Source organism: Pavona decussata, unplaced genomic scaffold (assembly GCF_977016875.1).
Source record: "Pavona decussata unplaced genomic scaffold, jaPavDecu1.1 SCAFFOLD_16, whole genome shotgun sequence".
In the NCBI taxonomy this organism is placed as follows: Eukaryota; Metazoa; Cnidaria; class Anthozoa; order Scleractinia; family Agariciidae; genus Pavona; species Pavona decussata.
This window is the reverse complement of record NW_028145439.1, coordinates 199,765-220,272: the sequence shown is the minus strand read 5'-3', so window position 1 is coordinate 220,272 and position 20,508 is coordinate 199,765. Positions and strand designations below refer to the sequence as shown.

The 20,508-nt window shown below is 40.5% G+C and overlaps 1 protein-coding gene across 1 annotated transcript; it reads right to left on the bottom strand.

Annotated features, from left to right (window-relative positions):
* Positions 1 to 1,980: 1,980 nt before the first annotated feature.
* On the bottom strand, positions 1,981 to 19,591 carry LOC146487141 (uncharacterized). The gene is made up of 20 exons (XM_085085920.1): positions 19,412 to 19,591; positions 18,805 to 18,996; positions 18,281 to 18,370; positions 17,651 to 17,815; positions 17,091 to 17,237; positions 15,162 to 15,348; positions 14,686 to 14,756; positions 13,592 to 13,883; positions 12,719 to 12,951; positions 11,721 to 11,935; positions 10,777 to 11,014; positions 10,124 to 10,289; positions 9,135 to 9,241; positions 7,690 to 7,876; positions 6,802 to 6,912; positions 5,940 to 6,139; positions 5,331 to 5,445; positions 4,776 to 4,918; positions 4,002 to 4,037; positions 1,981 to 3,296 (listed from the first exon to the last, which is right to left on the bottom strand). The coding sequence occupies exons 1-20, from the start codon at positions 19,589 to 19,591 to the stop codon at positions 3,159 to 3,161; spliced, it is 3,213 nt and encodes a 1,070-aa protein (XP_084942046.1). The 3' UTR covers positions 1,981 to 3,158.
* Between the last annotated feature and the right edge of the window lie 917 nt (positions 19,592 to 20,508).

Genomic DNA, 20,508 nt, shown 5'->3' with positions numbered 1-20,508 from the left:
TGTAAGCTGAAAACTTTTAGTTGTAACCACCTTTTGGAAATTCAGCTCAGATATTAGCCGGCTTGATGCAAATGGCCTCTGTCTGGCGTCAATCAACTGGGAAAGCAGTCAGATGCAGCAAGGGGTAGCCACTGCAAAAAAAAAACCCTTTGCTTTCTGAGCTGATTTTCCAAACTGGAGGCCACAAATTCAAAGGAGCCACATCTAGCAGTTACCCCTCCCCTGACACCCACCGCTGGCTGGACTGTTGCTTCAGCTACCCCAGAATACAATGGACTATGAGAGGCTGCCTGAGATTGATCTTTCGCCCTAAAAGAAACCGACATGTTCTTTAGAGACCACAAAAAGAAATCTCTTTGACTGGAGAATAGCTGAAACAATTCAGTCGGGACAACATAACCAGCCAATTCATCCCATCCCTGACCGATCTAATGTCATCGGTCCAAAAGGCCAGTCCCTGGCCAGTGTGCTGTCATACCAGTTAACGCGGCTCCCCCTCTAGTTTAATCCAGTGCAGACGTCGAAGTTGTTGGCTGTTTTCAGCTCCATGGCGCGCAGACTTTGTCTACCTTTGAGCTGAAAACTTGTAGCCACCTTTTGGAAAATCAGCTCCGATATATATGGAGAATATTCGTGTTATTTTTAATAAAGTTGAACGTTTCAAAGTGTTTATCAGTAAGATTTCAGCCTTCATCGCAATCAAGTCTGTTGATTTTCTGTTGACAATATTTTTATCCTTTAGTAATCCGCGTTCAAAACACATTTCACATTCGATTTTGTGTTTACCCTTTATTTGAATTTAATAGCCCTACGTATGACCGAAAAGTTTAGCTTGGTCTTAATAAGGACGAAATGCGACTGTATTTCATGCTTCTAGCGACTAAAGGATTGAAATACTTTGTTTGATATAATTTTCTCGCCTCATTTTCCTCCAATTAAGGCGTCATTGCGGGAATTTCACGGGGAAGATTAACAACTTTCACTTTCGGTTTCGCTCTGACGTCACTTTCACTTTCACAATGTTGACCGTGACATCAGCTTGACACGATGCTCATTTCCGGTCCCAAAGAAAATTCAAAATTAGAGCGTGGACTACTGGACAGGGAAACGGATCGTAAAAATAAAGATTTTTAAAAACTACAGCGAAACCTGCATCAAGCTGTCACCCTCGGGGAATGGCTAAGTTACCGCTTAACGTAGGTTGAACCGCCACGCCTGATTAAAAACGACATTTTGTATAACATTTGATATGGCTTCGTGTAGTCTGAAATGTCAGCCGTCTCCTCCCCCTAGGGAGAGTGAACCTACAGCACAAACTTTTAGCCTTTCCAAAGGCATAAGTTTGTGAGTTAACACAGTGTGATATGTTCGGTCACTGTAGTTGATGCCAGCTGGCCAAGCTACCTCGATATCTATACTGTGAGCGACATATTCCTCTCTCCCAACAAAAGGAATTAAGGAAGTAACTGTCCACTGTTTGTTTCGAAAGTTTGAGGTGACATTTCTCTACACAATACTCAAAGTTTTTCCTACAATCTAATCCAAATTTCTTGTGTGGTTACATGGCTTAGGTGTTCCGAACAGATAATCTACGGCTGACATTTCAGACTATGGCTTGGTGTACAGTTTATGCCCAAAAGCGCTCACAAAATCACTTACTTGGTTAAGAAACTGCTGCGATAAAATATTGATTACTAAGGACGAACGGACTAATAAAGCATTATCACCAAACTCCTTCAGTCAGTATTCGGTAGGTCGTTAGAAATTCAATTGCCTGGCACGCGAGTGGTTTCCTTTAACAATAATCGAGACCACTTAATAGAGGTCACCGTTCAATAGAAGTTATAACTACAGTAATTAAGGGACGTATTTTTTTTTTACAACTGACCGCGCTTATAATAGAATGTTACCGCCTAATACTGTGCCGCTTATTACCGGTTCGACTGTCCTAAGAAAACTTCATAAAATGACAAGCACAAATTCGCAATTATATTGAATATTTATTTTCAGTTGCCAACATCGGTCATTGCGGAACGTATTTGGCTATGTTAGCCTGGAATGAAATCCAGGGATAAACTATGAAATATCTAGAAAGTTTGGTTAATCAATAAAGTTAATAAATAAAGGTAAATTGGCGACATAAGACTGAGAGCTCTAACAAAGGGGTAATACGTGAAACGTCAGCACTCGAATATCTTTACGGTGGCCAATTTCCCTTTAATTATCAGCTCTTATATTGATAAACCAAACTTTTTTTTCTACTCCTCACCGACGCAGCACCGCAGCTTCTTTATGAACTAAAATATCTACATGAAATGTCTCGACGACGTCATCTAATCCAAGGCTTAAGAGTTGAAGGAAACGGGCGGGGGAGGTGGTGTGGGGGGGGGGGGGGGGGGTGAACTTGGCTGCTCCTTTTTAAAGTAGGGAAAAGAGAACCGAAAGCGGTGATTTTTAACTGAATCCTGTAACATTTATACCCACCCGAATCACCCTGTTATGGTTTTACTCTGGTTCTCAGTTTACAAGACGTTCTATAAACGTTTGGACAATTTTAAAACTCCAGAAAGAACCATGTACGATCAACTTGCTCAACGTTGAATACTGTTAAATGAAAGACAAAACATTACACAGCCCGCCACCGAACATACCCCTTTTCAGATACCAAACTTGGTGATTACAAACACCTATTCAGCTTGCATGCAAGAATTGTGTGAATTCCACTTCCCTCCGAGGGTTTTATCTCAGCTACACAAATATATTTAACAATTATTCCACGAGCGCGCGTTGGGTATGAGATGATAGATAGCCAACGAGCCTCGGAACGTAGCGCCGAGTTGGCTATCTATCATCTCATATCCAACAAGCGTGAGTGGAATAATTGTTTCATTAAAAACAATTGAGAAATGTTGCTAGATCTTACTGATTTTGCTTTGCAAGAACAACCAGAAGACAATTTAATGGCCGCTATTTCTTGGGTATGGTATAATGGCTCATATACCATAGCCGCTTAGCCAATCAAATCCCTGTAATTGCATTATACAATGATCCAGTTTTTAATAATCCTCATTATTTTAGTCTAAGTTAGGTTTAAGTATTCTTCAGTAGCAGGTCATCCACGGAGCGTTTGTTCCTCAGCTTACACGAATTAAGTTGAGCTACTGGCTTCCATCACTGTCCTCTTTCCAAAGTGTGACGTACTGATCCGCTCGCAGCTGCTCTACTCCAGGCAGTCCCTCATCCGGGTACTCGGTATCAATACCATAGCCTGTGATGTACACTTTAGTGTCTTTCAACTGTAAATGACATGAATCACAAAATAAAATTACGTGAGTGTAGAAATAGTCCTTCCTCTTACGGAAGATGCCAGTAATGTTCAAACATGACAGGAGAGTGGTAAAAGAAAAAAAAAGTATGATTCGCCAACGGGCAACGGGATTGGAACCAATGACTCCCCGCAGATGGAAGATCACGGGTTCGACTGTCTTCGGATGGTACTCAGGTTTTCTCTTTGACCAATTCTAGCGAAAGCTACATCGTTCTTGCTCAATAAAGCTTAAATTTCACCGTCTCTCTTTCTTTGCCACCACTAGCATTTTGTGTTCTTTGCATGTGGAGTGCTAGTGGGTGAATCTGAAGCTGTTTATTTCTACTGAGGTTAATTACCCCAAGAAACGAATTACCATCGTAACTGGAATATTTGACCTCTGACAATTGAATTCTTTGGTCATTACCCTTTTAGGGCGAAGGCGATATCAACACTCCAAATTTAGCTCATTTTGCAAACCACTCAATGAAAAATGAAACAATTACGGAGCTCACTGCAAGATTGCACAAAAAAGTATCTAAGTATCGTTTCAGAAGCCATTGGATAGGTCCAGACACTACCAACGCTACTTTCTAGGAGATACTGAGTACATGAAAAATAAACCTTGTGTTTGTTAGTTTTTATCGTCTGTTGACATTATAAAAGAAAAAAAATGCAAATAACACAAAAGTACCTCACGTTTCTTGACATAATCCACAACTTCTGTGAACTGAGATATCAAATTCATTTATTTAGTCAAGTTATATTTTATTACAAGATGAACAATAGGACCACTAACTAACTAACTAACTAACTAACTAACTAACTAACTAACTAACTAACTAACTAACTAACTGACTGACTGACTGACTGACTGACTGACTGACTGACTGACTGACTGACTGACTGACTGACTGACTGACTGACTGACTGACTGACTGGCCTGCCTGCTTCAGTGTTTGGTATTATCGATTGACTGACTGACTCCCTCACTGACTCACTGACTCACTGACAGACTGACTGACTTACTGACTAACTGACAGACTGACTGACGGACTCACTGACTGACTGACTGACTGACTGACTGACTTACTGACTCTCTCACTGACTCACTGACTGACTTACTGACTGACTGGCTGACTAACAGACAGACTGCCTGACCGACTGACTGTCTGACCGACTGACTGACTTACTGACTCCCTCACTAACTGACTGACTAACTGACCGACAGACTGACTTACTAACCCCCTCACTGACCGACTGACTGACTGACTGACGGACTGACTGACTGACGGACTAACTGACTGACTAACCAACTGACTGACTGACCGACTGACCGACTGACTGACTGACTCACTGAAACCCTCACTGACTGACTGTCTGACTAACTGATTTTATTAGTAACTAAACTGACGGAATGACGACAACAACAACGACAGCTCGCAAAGAAAGAAAATAGATCACTTACTGAGGCGTGTTCTTTGGATCCATTCTCCCGCGCGTCCACAACCACAGTGGAGGCCTGGAAGAAAAACTCGTACACGTCGTCTTTGAAGCCAGAGTCAACACAGTATCCCAGGATTGGCTTGTCTTTGAAGTAAAGTACGAATCCTGTAAATAAAATTACACGAAATGAGCCTGATTGCTGTTGTGCTAAGAATTGGTTTCTCAAGAAAGGAATAAACAACAGCAATGTTCAGTAAACCAAACTATTTAATACACAAATCCTCTAACTAAAACCTATCTCATAACCGCGCGGCCACCTCTTTACTGCGACGGCGGGAAAATTATGTCCGAAGGTGACCGCTATAGAGAGGTTCAAGCGTAGCTAGTTATAGACTGAAATCATCAAGTAGCCAAATCAGCTCAGAGATAAAGAATCCTTGCAGACTCGTGTCTTGTTACACGGGACGGTCGTTGTCCGCGAGAGTTACAACAGCTGAAATATTTCGATCTAGATCAGATTATAGTTTCTATCCTGTTTGAATAAATACGCTTTTCATAATTTAACTTTCCTACCTACCATAACACACTTCGCCATGTAAAGTTCGATAAACCTTGATGAAGAAGTGTTTGCTATCATCTAGGTATGCTGGCTCTCCTCCCGGATGGCACACCACCCAATCTGCCACTTGTTCCTGCGAGTAATAACACTAATAAGAACATTTTCAATGACGGCTCCAGTATGGGGCTTGGATACTACTTGTCTTTTTCCGAATTTGCCCCGAACCGGTAAACGCTATTCCAAGATTCTGCTTACTTGGTCATTGGTCAATAGAGATTTAGAATTACGTTAACGCCAAACGGTAAACGACAAATGACCACGTGACCATGTTTATCCTACATTTGCCTATAGCTGCAGTTCAGTTTCTAAGTAAAATTCAGTAGTTTTGCATAGTTTGGTAACAGACAACTAAAAGCTGATTTCGATGTGGGGTGTTTAGAAATGAAAAGAGCAACAGGTCCAAAATAGTACAAGTATGTGCGAGCACATTTAAATTACACCACGAAAAGATAGACTACTACAATACAGTTAATTACATTACATTACATAGACTACTTTTGTAGTGAGTGGAACTCTCTGTACTCTCTCTGAACCCTCTGTGCTTAGTACAACTCAACTGATACTAACTGGTTTACACAAGCTCAGCATTTCATCAAGTCTGTGTATCTTCAGTTTATGTTCCACCTCTGGGCCACACAGCACCCTCAATCGTGGTTCGCCAGCTAAGTATCTCCTTTTGCTCTCAACTGCAAAGAGCATTGGCAGCTCTCCAGAATGATCCATGTGATTGTGCGAGATGAATACGTTTCTTGGAAATTCATTGTAGGCTAAGGATTCAAAACAAACGTCTCAAAGTCAGCCTTTTTAGGAAGTGGTCAAATCTACCATGATTGAACAGGACCCACCAAACCACAAAATAGATGGTGGCCTCTGCCTGCAATCCCCTATAATCCTCAACCTTAACAATTGGTGTCTTTGTTGCATAGCCACTCATCTATAGCTATCTAGCAGTAAAAATGACGATGAGTCCAAACCTCACTTTTGTTTTTTATCTAGCAATGCTGACTCTTGCTAGCTGAATATTTCTTTGTCAACTCAAATTTTAAAGCCAATACAATTTTGTCGGTAAAGTTCACGAGATAGGTGGTGCTTTCAATAACCCCTCTACCGCAGAAAAGGTGGGACCTCTTCGAACAAACTTGTTATGACGAATTCCCTGATTTTATTCTTGCAGACGATGAAAGTATGCGCGACAACGACTCCTAATACAGTTTGAAGTTTTAGATTAAAAGATATAGACGGGTTAAACAATTTGTTACAAATTCGCCACCTAGTCCAATCCTGGCCCTTCCGTTCTCTGTCAGCGAGTTGCGTGACAAAGTGCGGAGGGGCCAGGGCTGGACTATTCGCCACCAAACAAGTAAATAAGAAAATAAACAAGCACACAACAACAACAATGAAACAAAATCAAAAGCGAACAAACCCTTACCGAGCTTTTCTCTGCAAGGTTTAAGAACTCCAGCTCCAACGTCAGCCATCAACAACGGCTTTCCACCCTGCGCAATAATGACTGACGAACTTGGCTTCCCATGTAAGACAGCTGTAAGCAAAGAAAGTAACAGTTTTACGGAAATGATAATGGAGAAACGGTCACTCAAACGAAATGTTGTATTTTGTCACCACATCACAGGACGGAACCGGTGCGTTTTCGAGAGCTATGATTTGCCATATTTTTGGAGTGAAATGTGAAATGCCTGTTGTCTCTCTCGTGAAACTTGATTTAAAAGTGGCTACATATGCTTCGATTTTCTATAAGCTCTTCCTTTAAAGCGAGAGCGGATTTCTTAATTGTCATTAAATGTGACCTTGTAGAAAACAATTAAGAGTGTCTTGACAGTTGATGAGCTGGAATTTATGTTAAATTGGCGGACCCACCTCCACCTACTAAACTCTCGCATATCACCTACCAATGAGTCACACGGAACGGAGTCAAAAGGTGTTTTTTAAAGAAAGTCGCTGGCTTACCTGAGATTCTAGATACAGTCAGTTGACTGAGAGTGGATTCAAACCGGAATAGATTTGATAAAGATGGTCGATTACGAGAGACTGTAAATACAGTGTAACACTGTGTTTGACTGAAAACCGACTCAAATGGGATTTGATAAAGCTTGTCACTGAAGGGAGGTTGTCGCTTATAAGAGATTTTCAGTAATACGGAAACTAAGAACTATTTTAGACTGCCTGCATTTCATAAAGATGGTCGCTTCCAAAAAATGTTCAGTAAAACAGTGTTTGATTGTGAAATAACTCAAGTGAGGTTGCATAAAGATGGTCGCAGATGGATGTTCAGTAAGATCAGTCCACTATACCATCGTACCTGTTGTACCAGTGCCAGTCCCCACGCAGTAAAGCTCCACTTTGTTTTTGTGCGCGGTTACTTTTCCTTTCAGGATACTGAGGACGAAATTCATTTCGGGACGGGACTTTTCTGCCTTCAGACATTCGTCAATGATAGTTTTGAGCTTTGTTGCAAGTTCCTCGCCAAATTCTTCAACGGAAATTTCCTGGAAGCCAGTGATATAGAGTGTAATAATAGTGATACCCAATTCTTAATTCCTTAATGAACATGTAATTATCTTACCCTAATCAAGCAGATAGGTGTTGAAAATTACTTCAATCATCACCACGGGAAAGATTAGCAAAACTGTTTCAATAGGATGTCATTAACTACACTTAAAAGGGCTTAAAAAGAACTGAGTGTATTTTCTTGGAGAAGAAATCACCCAAGAACACTAGGAAAAAAAGGAAGGGTCAAGTGATTTTCTCAAAAGGAGAAAAAACATTATAAATTTAAATGATTATTTTTCCAAAACAAAAGAGAAGAACTCTGCCATTAAAAGAACTGAGCCCAATATGCCATTTCCGATTTGCTTTAAACCTCATTATGAAAACGAGGCTTCTTATAAAAGCTTTTCATGTGAAAATAAGTGGTTGGTTTTATCAACAGAGTTGACAAAGTAATTTGTCCACCGTTAAGAGATTCGAGTGCTGACATTTCGAGCGATAGCCCTTCGTAAATAAGCGAATTTGGATTCCCTGTGACGAAGGGCTTACGTTAGAAACGTCAGCACTCAGATTTCTTTACGGTGGTCAAATTACCTTACCAACTCTGTTAAGAAAACCAACTATTCGTTCCCATTCTCCTCCGACGCAGCACCGCAGTGTCTTTAGAAACTAATACCCTTACCCATATGAAAATTACGTTTCTTAGCCTATTTATGAAAATGAAGCTCAAAGCAACTCCGAAAGTGCCTATTTTCTCCTGTTGCAATCCACTGTCATCATGGGCATCCATGCATTGCCATGCAAAGGTACATATTTAAAGTTTCTCAAAACAAGTTATTTTAAAGAAAATTGAGCCAGTAGTTTAAGGTTTCTTTTAGTTCCCATTCTCCTTTTAACTCGTTAAAGAAGTAAGTAATAGACTCCGTAAGGGACTTCCCTCGGAATAAGAGATATAACAGAAATTCAGAATTACGTTCCCGGCAATGGCAGAAATGACCACGTGACCATGTTTACCCTTCATTTGCCGCTCGTTTTTTTCAGTTTCTGAGTAACATTGATTATTTTCCTTTATTATGAAAGGCAAGGCCAGGATTGTTTTGCACTATTCTCACCTTTGCATTTATTTTTTTTTCCAGAAAACATAAACGCGAATCTCACGTTTGCCGTTTGCCGTGAACGCCACTCTAAATCTCTCTATTCTATGCAAATACAATTTGAATCGTGTTCTTCAGAAAGCCTTTTTAAAGTGATTATTACCGGAATAGTTGGATTTTCACCAGCCATTTTCTTGTTAAAGACAGTTTCATGTTGAAGTATGTCAGCATACACAACTTCGCCACTCAGCACTTCAATCAGGCACAAACCTAAGGGTACAAGAGAGGAAGCATTATCAGTTAATTAATGAATGAATGAAGAAGCTGTTTTGGTAACCGGTGTCTTCTTGGCACCATTATCAAGTAAAGAATGTAACAGAGAAGATAATTTATACAGAAAGTAAAGGTGAGAAATAAAATAAATTAAATTAAGGCTAAAAGTAAGTGTCAACTGTATTTCTAAATTTAATCTTATAATTTAATTTTATTAATTTAATTAGTTTCAATGGAGTTTGGTGAAACCAAACCCAAAGGAATTACTTTGGCCAATCACAACAGACGTAAGCGGGGCAATTTAACCAATCAGACCCCGAAGCAAATACATCAACCGGAGCCAAGCGCGGGAAAACGCCTGCCGGCAAGCAACGACTGATTTTGTTTTTGTTTTTCACTCGTTGAGAAAGTGGCGCGAGTTGCCAACCAATCACAGAGCTATGTAATGCAAAACTTAAGCAAACGTAAAGTTACTTTCGACACTCAATTGAATCAATTAATCATTAAGGCACTTGAATGACTACGCACCTATTGTCGATGTATAGTTATTGACTTTTAATTAATTAATTAATTAATTAATTAATCAATCAATCCTGTGTTGGAGCATTACCCTGCAGGTCCGATGGCGGCTGCAAGCTAAGTACAGCGGTAAGACAAACAGTTGGAATTTATGTCCTTTTCTGGAATCTTATTGGCTCATTTTGTTTAAGCGACTCCAATTTTAAAGTACCCACTCTGTAAACGTTGTCTCTGGTTTAATGACTTGACCGAAGAATAAAAAAAGAAAGAAATTCTGTTCATGGACAAGATGTTGCTTACGACAGGTGATGGCTTACAAGAAGTGGTAAGCCAGAGAGGTCCATGTTGCCATTGACTCACCAAAGCTATGAACATCAGCCTTCTTAGAGTAGCGTCCTCCAGCACTGACCACCTCTGGCGCCATGTAGCGGTAAGAACCGATCTGTGTCTTTGTTTGTCGCGTGCCTTCTGTTGCACGGGCCAGACCAAAGTCTCCAAGCTTCAGAACAGTGTGATCCTCAGACAACTGGGTAAGCACAATGATATTCAATAGTAAAAATACTCGCCTAATACTTTGTTTTTAGATGGTGGTATAGGCTACGAGTCTAAGTAAACTTTACTCTGCGTTATATTTTGCAAACCTATATGAAAGGAAAATTAAAGCAAATATCCACTTTTAACTAAAAAACGGACAAACGGTGCACAGAGATTCCACAAGCCCAAACAACTACGACGCAAGCGAAGACGGACATGAACAACTATTTTCCCGCCAAACCTTTCCGAAAGAAAGTAACTTTTTCCTATCACAAGTAGCTGCACGCTGTTTATTCTACTATTGGGGGCACAATGAACAGAACGCTATTCCACTCATTCCTTAAACGAAATAGGTCCCAAAAGAACGAGATTACTAACTATATATCAGGAGAGCGTATTCCTGTTTCACAATAGTCCAGTCTCGTGTTTTTTTTTTCTCGACTAGCTATGCATAGATCAGACAAAAACAATATTCTTACAAAAACATTTTCAGGTTTAACGTCTCTGTGAATGATATTTAGTGAGTGAAGATGTTCAATTGCTGAGCCAATATCTTCAGTGAATCTGACTGTGAACTCTTTCTTCTGTCCACCATCTTGGTGATTTTCCAAAAAAGCTTTAAGATTTCCTCCCGCCATAAACTCCATTACAATTGCCAGCTGATTCTGGATTGAGATACATTCAATCACTTCCACGATTTTCGGATGCTTTGCTTCCCTAGCAAGATGAAAAAAAAAAACGTTATTGAAACGTTATCAATGTTAGCCTTCCTCGCATCAGGAGACACCGCATGCCGTGTTAAGCGCGGAAAAACAAAAACGCGGGGTTTTTATGGGAAGGACACCCAAAACTCCCCACGCACCGCAGTCTACGAAGACTGGTGCGGGACGACTGAGGGCTTGGCAACTTGAAGAGTAACTGTGTGACAAAAGCACTTTTTTGCCCGAAATCATTTCCAATAATTTGCACAGTAGTCAAGGAAGGAAATATGAATTGCTTGTAGTTTGACTTAGTTACTACCAAAAAGCATGAACTAGCACTGGTAGATCTAAAAATAGTAAAACAAAAAAAGGCATAAACGGTAAATGTGTCAAGATAATTAGTTAGTTGTGGTGCATGTTAACAAGCTCACTGAAAGTTTTACAAGGCCATGCAATATATGTCATGAAACAGAAGAGTGGATTAAGACCATCGAGAAATATGAGCGAATGATAAAGGCAACTATTGTCGCATGAAGCAAATAAACTTGGATGGAAGAAGACAGAAAGGAGGTACATTCTATCTGTCTCAGAACACAGAACGAAAGCAATGGCAAAGCTGGACATCTCCAATCTGATTGAATATCTGTCTGTACACCCGGTAGTTGCCAGGACAAGAGAACCTCAATGAGCTATTGTTTAACGTAAGTAACAAGATTACCAACCTCAGCATGTCCACTTCTCTTTCAAAGTCCTGGACCTGTTTGCGGTCCGCTATGTCCTTAAGAATCTTGACAGCAACTGGCCTTCCGTCTTTCTTGGCTCGAAACACCTGACCGAAACTGCCTTCACCAAGTGGATCGAGGTAGCCTGGATCCAACTGACTTCTTACTTTTTGGCTTATGCGGGTAAGAGTCTCCAAGGCTTCCAGGTCTTTTTCCTTTTAAATAAATTAGGGCTTTCGTAAAAAAAAAAAAAAAAAAAAAAAAAAACCACAATCTACCACAATAAACAATAAACAGCAAACAATGTTTGAACTCTATCATCAAGTATCATGCAGTGCAAACACCCAAAGGCTGACTCGTTCCCAGTCGTCTCTCAGCCCCCGCGCTTCTCTCCCCCTTGAGCGCGTGTTTCCGAGCGCATCTCCTCAAAGACAAGAGAGAGAACTGAGGACGAGTCATATTCAAAGGTGTTGCCAGTTTTACGTGGTGTGCCTGCCGGAACGATTCCCGTTCTTAATTTCTTCCCTTTCATCTTCGTTGATTGCCATTTGCTGTCGTCATTCATTCGTTTGTTTGTTCGTTCGCTTGTTCAATGTCATTTATTCGTTTGTTCGTTCGTTCGTTTGCTTGTTCAATCAGTCAGTCAATCAATCAATCAATCAATCAATCAATCAATCAATCAATCAATCAATCAATCAATCAATCAATCAATCAATCAATCAATCAATTTTAGTTCATGTCGTTACATATGTAGTCATGGTTTGGCACTTATCATTCGTACTTATAATGGCAAGAATCATTCTTATGTATACTTTTATACATCTTGATGTATAAGGAAGAATAACTGTTGTTGTTGTTGTTGTTGTTGTTGTGTATGCTAAATAGCATTTGATTTGTCCGTTTAAACTGAATGTAATCAAGAGCTGATGTAATGTAATACTGATATATTGCAATTTACTTAAAGGACTAGACTGGTTACTCAATACTACATAACTTACTTCAATTGCATCGATGCCAAATTTTTTCTTCATTTCCACGTTTTCTTTCATGATTGCAGTGGCCAGTTTCAGAATGGAATCTTCGTTACTCCAGGCGTTTGCTCGACTTCTTTCGTAGACTTTTCTCTTGTTCAACACCTCGTCACCATTGATGTTGATCAAGTGATTTGCAAACTTTCTGTCGTCTGGCGAAGTGGCTGTTTCCGCGTAACAAATGGCTTCGTCTTGTCCACCTAAAATAACAAAAGTTAAAGTAAATATAAGGCGTGGAGGGTGAGCAGCTAAGCTCCTTGGAAGAAAATTAAGGCGAAAAAATAAAAAAAAAAAAACTGAGAAAGGTGGAACATTATCCAAGCGAGGCATCATACGGCTTGTCAGCAATTATCGACTTTATTTTGGCCTAACTTAAGGGCCTGTTCGCAGGATATGTCTTGTTTTCTGTCATCCAATTGCAAATGTTATGGCAAGGTGCTAGCCGCAGAGAAGCTGCCCAGGTGAAGAAACTAATATTTCTCTTGGGTAGATCGAAAACATACTTTCTCAGTCTCCGAGGTTTATCTGCATGGTAAAATTTGAGACTGTGGATGCAATGCTTAAGTGTGACCATTCAAGCGAAAGCTACTGAGCAGTACTTTCCTTTGGTGTTGTTTATTATGCTGGACAATGCGGTTCTTTATTTTTAATCTGTGGATGGTGAAGTCCTAAAGCGAGACCATTCAAATTCATAATTACTGAGCCGTAAGTTTCTTTTGTGCTGCAAGTCGCTTGTTTTGAATATCTGTCAAAACGGCAATTTATTTAAAAAAGCTTGAAAAGCTTGGGCCTTCAAATGACTTAGTGGTTTACAGCGTAAATAGATGTCGATCGACCAACCTTTTAGGCGGATAAGAGCAAAGGTTTCTTTCTCCACTTCTTGTACTTTGTACGTATCCTGATCACCAACAATACGAATTTCCAACGAGCTGTTGCTTCGCAGAAAAGACTTGCAAAGCAAAATGGCCTTTGCGTATTTACTGAGAGAAATCTTGCATTTCTGCAGGATTTTTTGCTTCTGATCTTCAGATAAAGATTCTGATTTTTCTGCTTCCTTCCACGATTCTATCTCTTTTTTTACTCCATGGTAAAAGAACAGCGCGGTGATGTTCGTCTCGGATTGCGTGACCAGCTGAAAGAAGAACGAATAAACATCGATGACTTAGAAAAAAGGAAGGACGGTACCTCCTTTTGCTATTGCGCATACGTTCTGCGCATCTCAGGAGGGTCCAAGAAACGCTGATTTCTTACGTAATTCAAATGTGTTTTTGCGCAGTTATACTGACTATGCGGGGAGAGAGGGTCTTAGCAAGGGCTTTTGAAATCCAAAAAGAAAATTGGGGGAAACCACGCATTTTTCAGAGATAATTAAGCTTTAATTTGGGAAAAAAGGCCATGCATTGTTACGTATATTAACGCTAAAAAAGGAGTGGCTACCCCAAATTAATTCTTTTTGGATTCCACCTGCCTTTGCCAAGGTCTGCTTTTCCCGCATAGTCATAAGAGGAGGCAAAAATACTTCTGTATTAAGAGGTACCATCCTTTATAAAACTCTATTTTATTTGCGCTGTAAATATGCACGATAACAGCCGGCGGACTGCTAAAACCCTACAAGCAGCTACAGGAAGCCAAAGCGCTACAAATCGTTACTAACACATGCTGAAATGGTGAATAGAAAGTGTCGAACTGGCGTTAATTTTTTTGTTCCTAAAGCAAAAATTATCTTCGTTTAGCATTGGGTAGCTCGCTTACGATCATCATACATAAGACCGGCAAATAACATCTTGACAGAAATACCGATGCATTTTTCCAAGGACATCCGAAAATTGTCACTTTATGGTTTGAAGAACATTTGCTCTAATCAGTGTTAAAAGTTAAACTGTATGACGGATCCAACTCTATTTTTAATAGAGCTTCAAAGTTGACACGTCTACCTGAATCAGGTTATCACGTCTTCCTTTCATAGCATCTAAAGACCGCTGGACTTTCTCTTCGGAGTAAACGCCTAGAAAAAAAGGAGACATGTAACCTATTTTCTAGTTTTTTCTTTTCTTCTTCGTTTCCTTTTATTAGTTCGCTGGCGTACGATTTCATGCGACAAGCAGTTTTACATTTTTTTCCAACCACAAGGGAAGGGAATTGAAATGGCTGGCAACTTGAAGATGCAGGGTCAAGGAGTGTACTGTACTCCATCTCCATTCAGGTCTGTACGCCAAACGACTTTTAAAGTACCAGTATGATATACTTGTACACCGAGCCTCTTTTAAACAACACTGGGACATAACTTTCAGGTTTCAATTGGAGTAAGACTGTTTCTTGCGTCAAAAAAAAAAAAAAGCTGCCAAAGTCCCTTTAACACTTATTATTAAAGTATGAATATATATAAAAAAAACGCAATCAGCTTACATACCAAAGGGATCATTAGCAAATATGTTTTGGATCGTTGGACGTGAAACCTGTTCAAAGTATTCGTCAGGTGAAAGTGCGTTTGTGATAGAAATGGTGTGAAATACGATCTCCGATGCCATTTTCTCCAGTGTAAGTTGTTGTCGAAGATATTCCTCGCGTTGGATTCGCAAGTAAGATCTTTCATAAACCTTGAGAAATGAGAAAAACGTGGAATTAGCCAGCAACAGCCAGGCAACACGAGAGAGTCTTTGCGTAAATTAAATCTATTTGACAGCCAGGTGGCAGGTCAGTCAGTCCGTCCGTCAGTCGGTCGGTTGGTCGGTCGGTCAGCATTCACTCGGTCAGTCGGTCAGTTTGTTAGTCGATCAGTCAGTCAGTCAGTCGGTCCGGGGGGTCGGTTTGTTGGTTGGTCAGTCGTTGAGTTGGTCATTCGGTTGGTTGGCCGGTCAGTCGGTCAGTCCGTCGGTCGGTCAGCAGTCAGTTAGTTAGTCGGTCACTCAGTCAGTCGGTCAGTTGGTCGGTCGGTCGGTCGGTCGGTCCGCAGTCAGTCGGTCGGTCGGTCGGTTGGTCAGTTAGTCGGTCATTCTGTCAGTCAGTCAGTCGGTCGGTCAGTTGGTCGGTCAGTCGGTCAACCAGTCAGCAATTCTGTCAGAAAGCCAGCCAGCCAGTCGTCAGGCTTAGTACGTTGTAAGTGATTCATTCAACCAGTCAGCCAATCAGTCATCCAGTCGGTCCGTCACTCAACCAGTAACGGGTTTGCTCTTGCACGGGTCAAGCTCGAGCCCGAGTCAAGTTCGAGTCACCAGTCAAGTTCGAGTCAGGTTCTGTTTTCTTTTTCCTTTTGCTTCGTTTTCGTCTTGATCAAAGGCTATGATTGTGATTCTTGCTTTCATAATGATGTGCCAACAAATGTTCGTCAACACGATCGCGAGAATTCATTGTAAGTAGCTGAATTAACCGCATGCAGTCCTCATTCATTCTCACCATCTATAATTTTCCTGAAAGGGTTTATCCAACGTTGTTGGTGACTAAAGCTTCAGTCCCTATCTCTTGTGAAACCCACGTGTTAGGAAAATTAAAAATTCCCATGGTCGTCTACATTTTGCCCGCGAAGGGTATAGATCAGTTCTATTCTATGTTATCCTGGGTGTCCTGTGGACGCAACAAGATAGCTCTCATTACCGTCCGTTTTCTCAGTCGTGGAAAAGGGAACCCTACTGCAGGTGTATGTAACTGCAGGTCTTAATCTCCCTAGGAAATTTATGAACACTAACAGATGCCACAGTAGCAGCGAACCACAGCGGTATAAATGGCTCTAAGCGGTTGATATAAACGAAAAATGTTGCAAATCTGAAAGTTAATTTTTCCCGTTTACCACTAGCACATCGTTATATAAAAGAAGACAACAACCAGAAGACATAAGAAGAAGAAAAAAAAGAGAGAAAAATAAAAGTTGGACCCTGACTCGAACTAATGGCGCGTGACTCGAACTTGACTCGGGCTCGAGCTTGACTCGTGCTACGAGTAAACTCAGGTCTTAATCTTCCTAGGAAATTTATTAACACTAACGGGTGTCGAATATCTTTCCACAGTAGCAGCTTTAATGGCTCTAGCGATCGATAACGAAAAATGTTGCAAATCTGAAAGTTAATTTTTTCCGTTTATCACAAGCACATAATTATATAAATGAGAATAATAACCAGAAGACATAAGAAGAAAAAGAAAAACAAAGAGAAAAATAAAGGTTGGGCCCTGACTAACTTGGCTCGTGACTCGAACTTGACTCGGGCTCGAGCTTGACTCGTGCTACCAGTAAACTCACCAGTTAGTAGTCAATCGGGCAGTGAGTTTGACCGTCAGAAAGTCAGTAATTTAGTACTAATTTAGTGTGAAAAAAAAAATACTTCTCAGATGCACGACGAAATACTACCTTTCCAGGCTGAATGTTCTCTTGAATGGTTCCTGTACTCAAGAACTGCACGAATTCCCAGGGCTGTATGTTCGCTTTTAGAGTAAGAAGATTTCCATCCCTCTCCAGATCCGACTGGTCACAAGTCTCAAACTTGTAATGTTTCATCTGCAAACGGAGAAAGAAGGGGAGAACAAGTTCAAAAACTTTGCTTTCCTTCCGATTCAATGCAAATTGTTAAATGAATACGTTTCTGTCGTGAAACAATTTCGTTATTTCAGTTGGTTTTGAGTTAGGGTTAGGGTTAGAGAAGGACAAGGCGAAACAATGACGAACAAACTCAGTTTGCTTCCCTTCCGATTCTATTTCTACAATGCAAATTGTTAAATGAATACGTTTTTGTCGTGAAACAATTTCTATTTCAATTGGTTTTGCGGAGTACTAACACAGGTTGACGAAACAACAAGCTATCACTGGACTATGATATTACGTAATATACATGAGTGAATTTGAACACATGAACTCCTTCAAAGTCTTACTTCACGCAAGGTCCACATAAGGAAATAAAAATCTCAATTTACCTGCCCATTGACAGCAAACTTTTCGAAGAAGTTCTTGTACTCCGCGCGGTTTGGATCACAGCCGAGGAAAAGAACGGATCTGTCGTTAAAAACTTGACGCATAAATTCAACTTCTGGGCTTTCAAGAGTACTGCAAAAGTCTTGGAAGTATTTTTTGCTGCTTGGCTGGAAATTATAATGAAAATAATTAAAGCTCTTTTAAAGGGGAGTGTCATGGGGTTTTTGACCTCTTTTACTAAAAATGGTGAAATAAGACCTTCACTTACTACGGCTACAAAATAACTCTAGAACAACGAGAAGAAAGAAATCAACTCAATTCTTGAAAGGAACAGCTTGCCATCTGTTCTAGCGCATTTTGGAAACAGAAATGTGAGAACTTGAAAAAGTTAGCCAAACATTTGTCAAGTTTAAATCCATTCTGGACAACCTACTCTGTCTCTGGCCAGGGGCACTAATCGACAGTTTTATTGCACTGGGTGATAATTTATAACAAAACTAGACATTTCTTTTTTTGAACTGTTGACAGACAAACATTTTTGGGGTTTGAAATGACATCAAATTCGCGTAATCCTTCCCCTTTAACGGAAAAATACGGGGACAAAACAAGGATTGAAACTCGTAAGAACTTACCAACGTGCGCACATTAAACCCGCCATCACCAAGGCACTTGATCACCAAGTCTCTGTGAAGATCGGGCCAGGATTGAGCCAAGCATGAAATCTAAAAGAAAAAAAGAGATATTTATCTGTCCTTCGTCCTTCAGGGTAGCTCGCGCGAAAGTATGACCAGTGCTATGACCAAACTGTATGTTAAAATTTCTAGAGAATTTAGAATTTCTTAGCTGCAACACTTGTTTTCAATTTTAGTTGAAATCTTATCATGTGTAATTGACTTTCTGCCCCAGCCTTACTCTTTTTGAAGAAACGACCTAGCACTCTTTTGAAAAGAGACAACTCTGATCTTCCCTTCGTCATGAGTTTGTATTACGATTGTCTCAGAGAAGGTAGAGCTCACTCAGTCAGCTTCTCGGGGCGGCACAACAGTAGTTCTTATTCCTAAGCCAAGATAATTTGTGTATTAACTCAAAAACATTCCGCTAGTATCTAATTTAATGTGGAATCACTACAACTCAGAACCATAATACGTCATCTCACCTGATCTAGTCGTAGTTTCTCCCCACCATTCCCAGTCTTCCACAGGAAACACTCCAACAGCTCATCCATGTTGGTGGTAATGATAAGAGGAAACTTCCCAACATTCCTTAGGGCATTGTGAACACGTGACGGCGCTTGCTGAAGGTTACCCAAGAACTTCTCCTCGAGATCCAAAAGCGCCTTAACGCCTTCCTGTAGGTTGACATTTGCAAAATAGTTACAAGTAGTTAATATGGTGGTTTTAATTGAGTGTCGTAAAAATCCTCAAGGTATATGTACTGCACTCTAACCGAGGTCCAAAGCGGGTCCCTGCGACTTGTTCAACTTGTTCGACTTGTTCAATGAACTAGTTTGAATTGAAGAGGCAAATGCCCGGGAATTGCCCCTCAAAACCATGCTTTTCCCATTGCCTGCTCCTTCATGTGAACTATGCGTGGGACAAGTCCAAGTCTCAAAGCGGTCATCAAGCGAACCGAGCCTATGTCGGAGGTTAGTTTGGGGTCGAGCCAGACAGCATCTTCTTAATCAACTCTACGAATGACGTCACATTTAATGGCATACCAAGGGTGACTGTGAACGAGGCTCGCGGAACAAAGGATCTTCTTACCTCAGAATGATTGACAACTTGCCACCAGTCATCCAATGAGGGATGCGGTCTGTCTGGAGTGACCAGGGTTGATACTTGCTCGCCAACGAAAAGCACGAGATTCCCTGCTACAATTTTAGAGCGAATGGCTTGGAGTTCTTGCGATAGAAGCAGGCGAACGTCAGTCTCATCTCCTGTCATCTTGAGTATTCAGTTCGTTATCCTTGCGTAGAAGATGGAGCGTAAGTAAATAAAGATAATGCGTGGAAAGAGCTAAGAAAGTTACCACTGACCAGCATTACTAAGAAAGAAAAAATGAAACTTTCGGTTCCTTTGTCGGCCACAAGTTATACTGACTCATGTGATATCACAATATGAATAGGCATGCCGAAATTGAAAAGAAAATGCGTTCGTTTTAACCTTTTCCGCGTCTCCAAATATAGAAGATAACGCCTTGCTTACTTTGAGCTTAATAGTATTGTATAAGTTTAGTTAAATGCGGATTCAAAGAAGCGCATATGAAGCAAGATTTTCAAAGTTTTATCGATGAAAATTGTCTAGTAGCAAGAGAGAACAGTAGTTGGAAGCTTTTGGCGCTGAACTGAAGCTTGGCAGTCCAAATTCGTCGTGACGAAGAGTAGTTATCTTGTGGGATTTTTGCAATTCGCTCCGGTATTGTGTTTCCACTTTCTTTTTTTAGCAACCATTTTTCTAGGGGGAAAATTGTGATCATACATAGAAAAGGAACTATGACGAAATACAGGAACATTTAAAAAGGTCCACTTCCGAGAAATTCAAAGAAGGCCACAATGCAAGTGAGCAGCACTTTTCAGTTTCTTGAAATTCTGACAAAAAAATTTTCCTGGTTGTAGATCATCAAGCGAGAGAAAGCTGAAACCCTACGGGCAACAGGTACGTTGGATCTTCAGTTACTTTCCTTTTTTTTTTCTTTTTTGAGCACGATCACACAGGGTCAAATCAAACATTTACTGACTGATCTCGTGTCCGTTCATTCTTGAAAAGCGATAGGCAGAAACAGATACATATAAACCAACATTAAGTAATAACTCTCGAAACCTACCGCTAAATACAGCTTGAGCCGGAATTCCGAATGTAAC

What these genes read in the sequence shown, in the direction of transcription:
- LOC146487141 (XM_085085920.1), bottom strand. Translation starts at nt 19,591, where the DNA reads ATGACAGGAGATGAGACTGACGTTCGCCTGCTTCTATCGCAAGAACTC. An exon ending in ATTTGCTAATGATCCCTTTG is followed by an intron (nt 14,757 to 15,161) that starts GTATGTAAGCTG and finishes CTTTTTTTCTAG; the next exon opens with GCGTTTACTCCGAAGAGAAA. An exon ending in TTAAACCTGAAAATGTTTTT is followed by an intron (nt 10,290 to 10,776) that starts GTAAGAATATTG and finishes GTGCTTACCCAG; the next exon opens with TTGTCTGAGGATCACACTGT.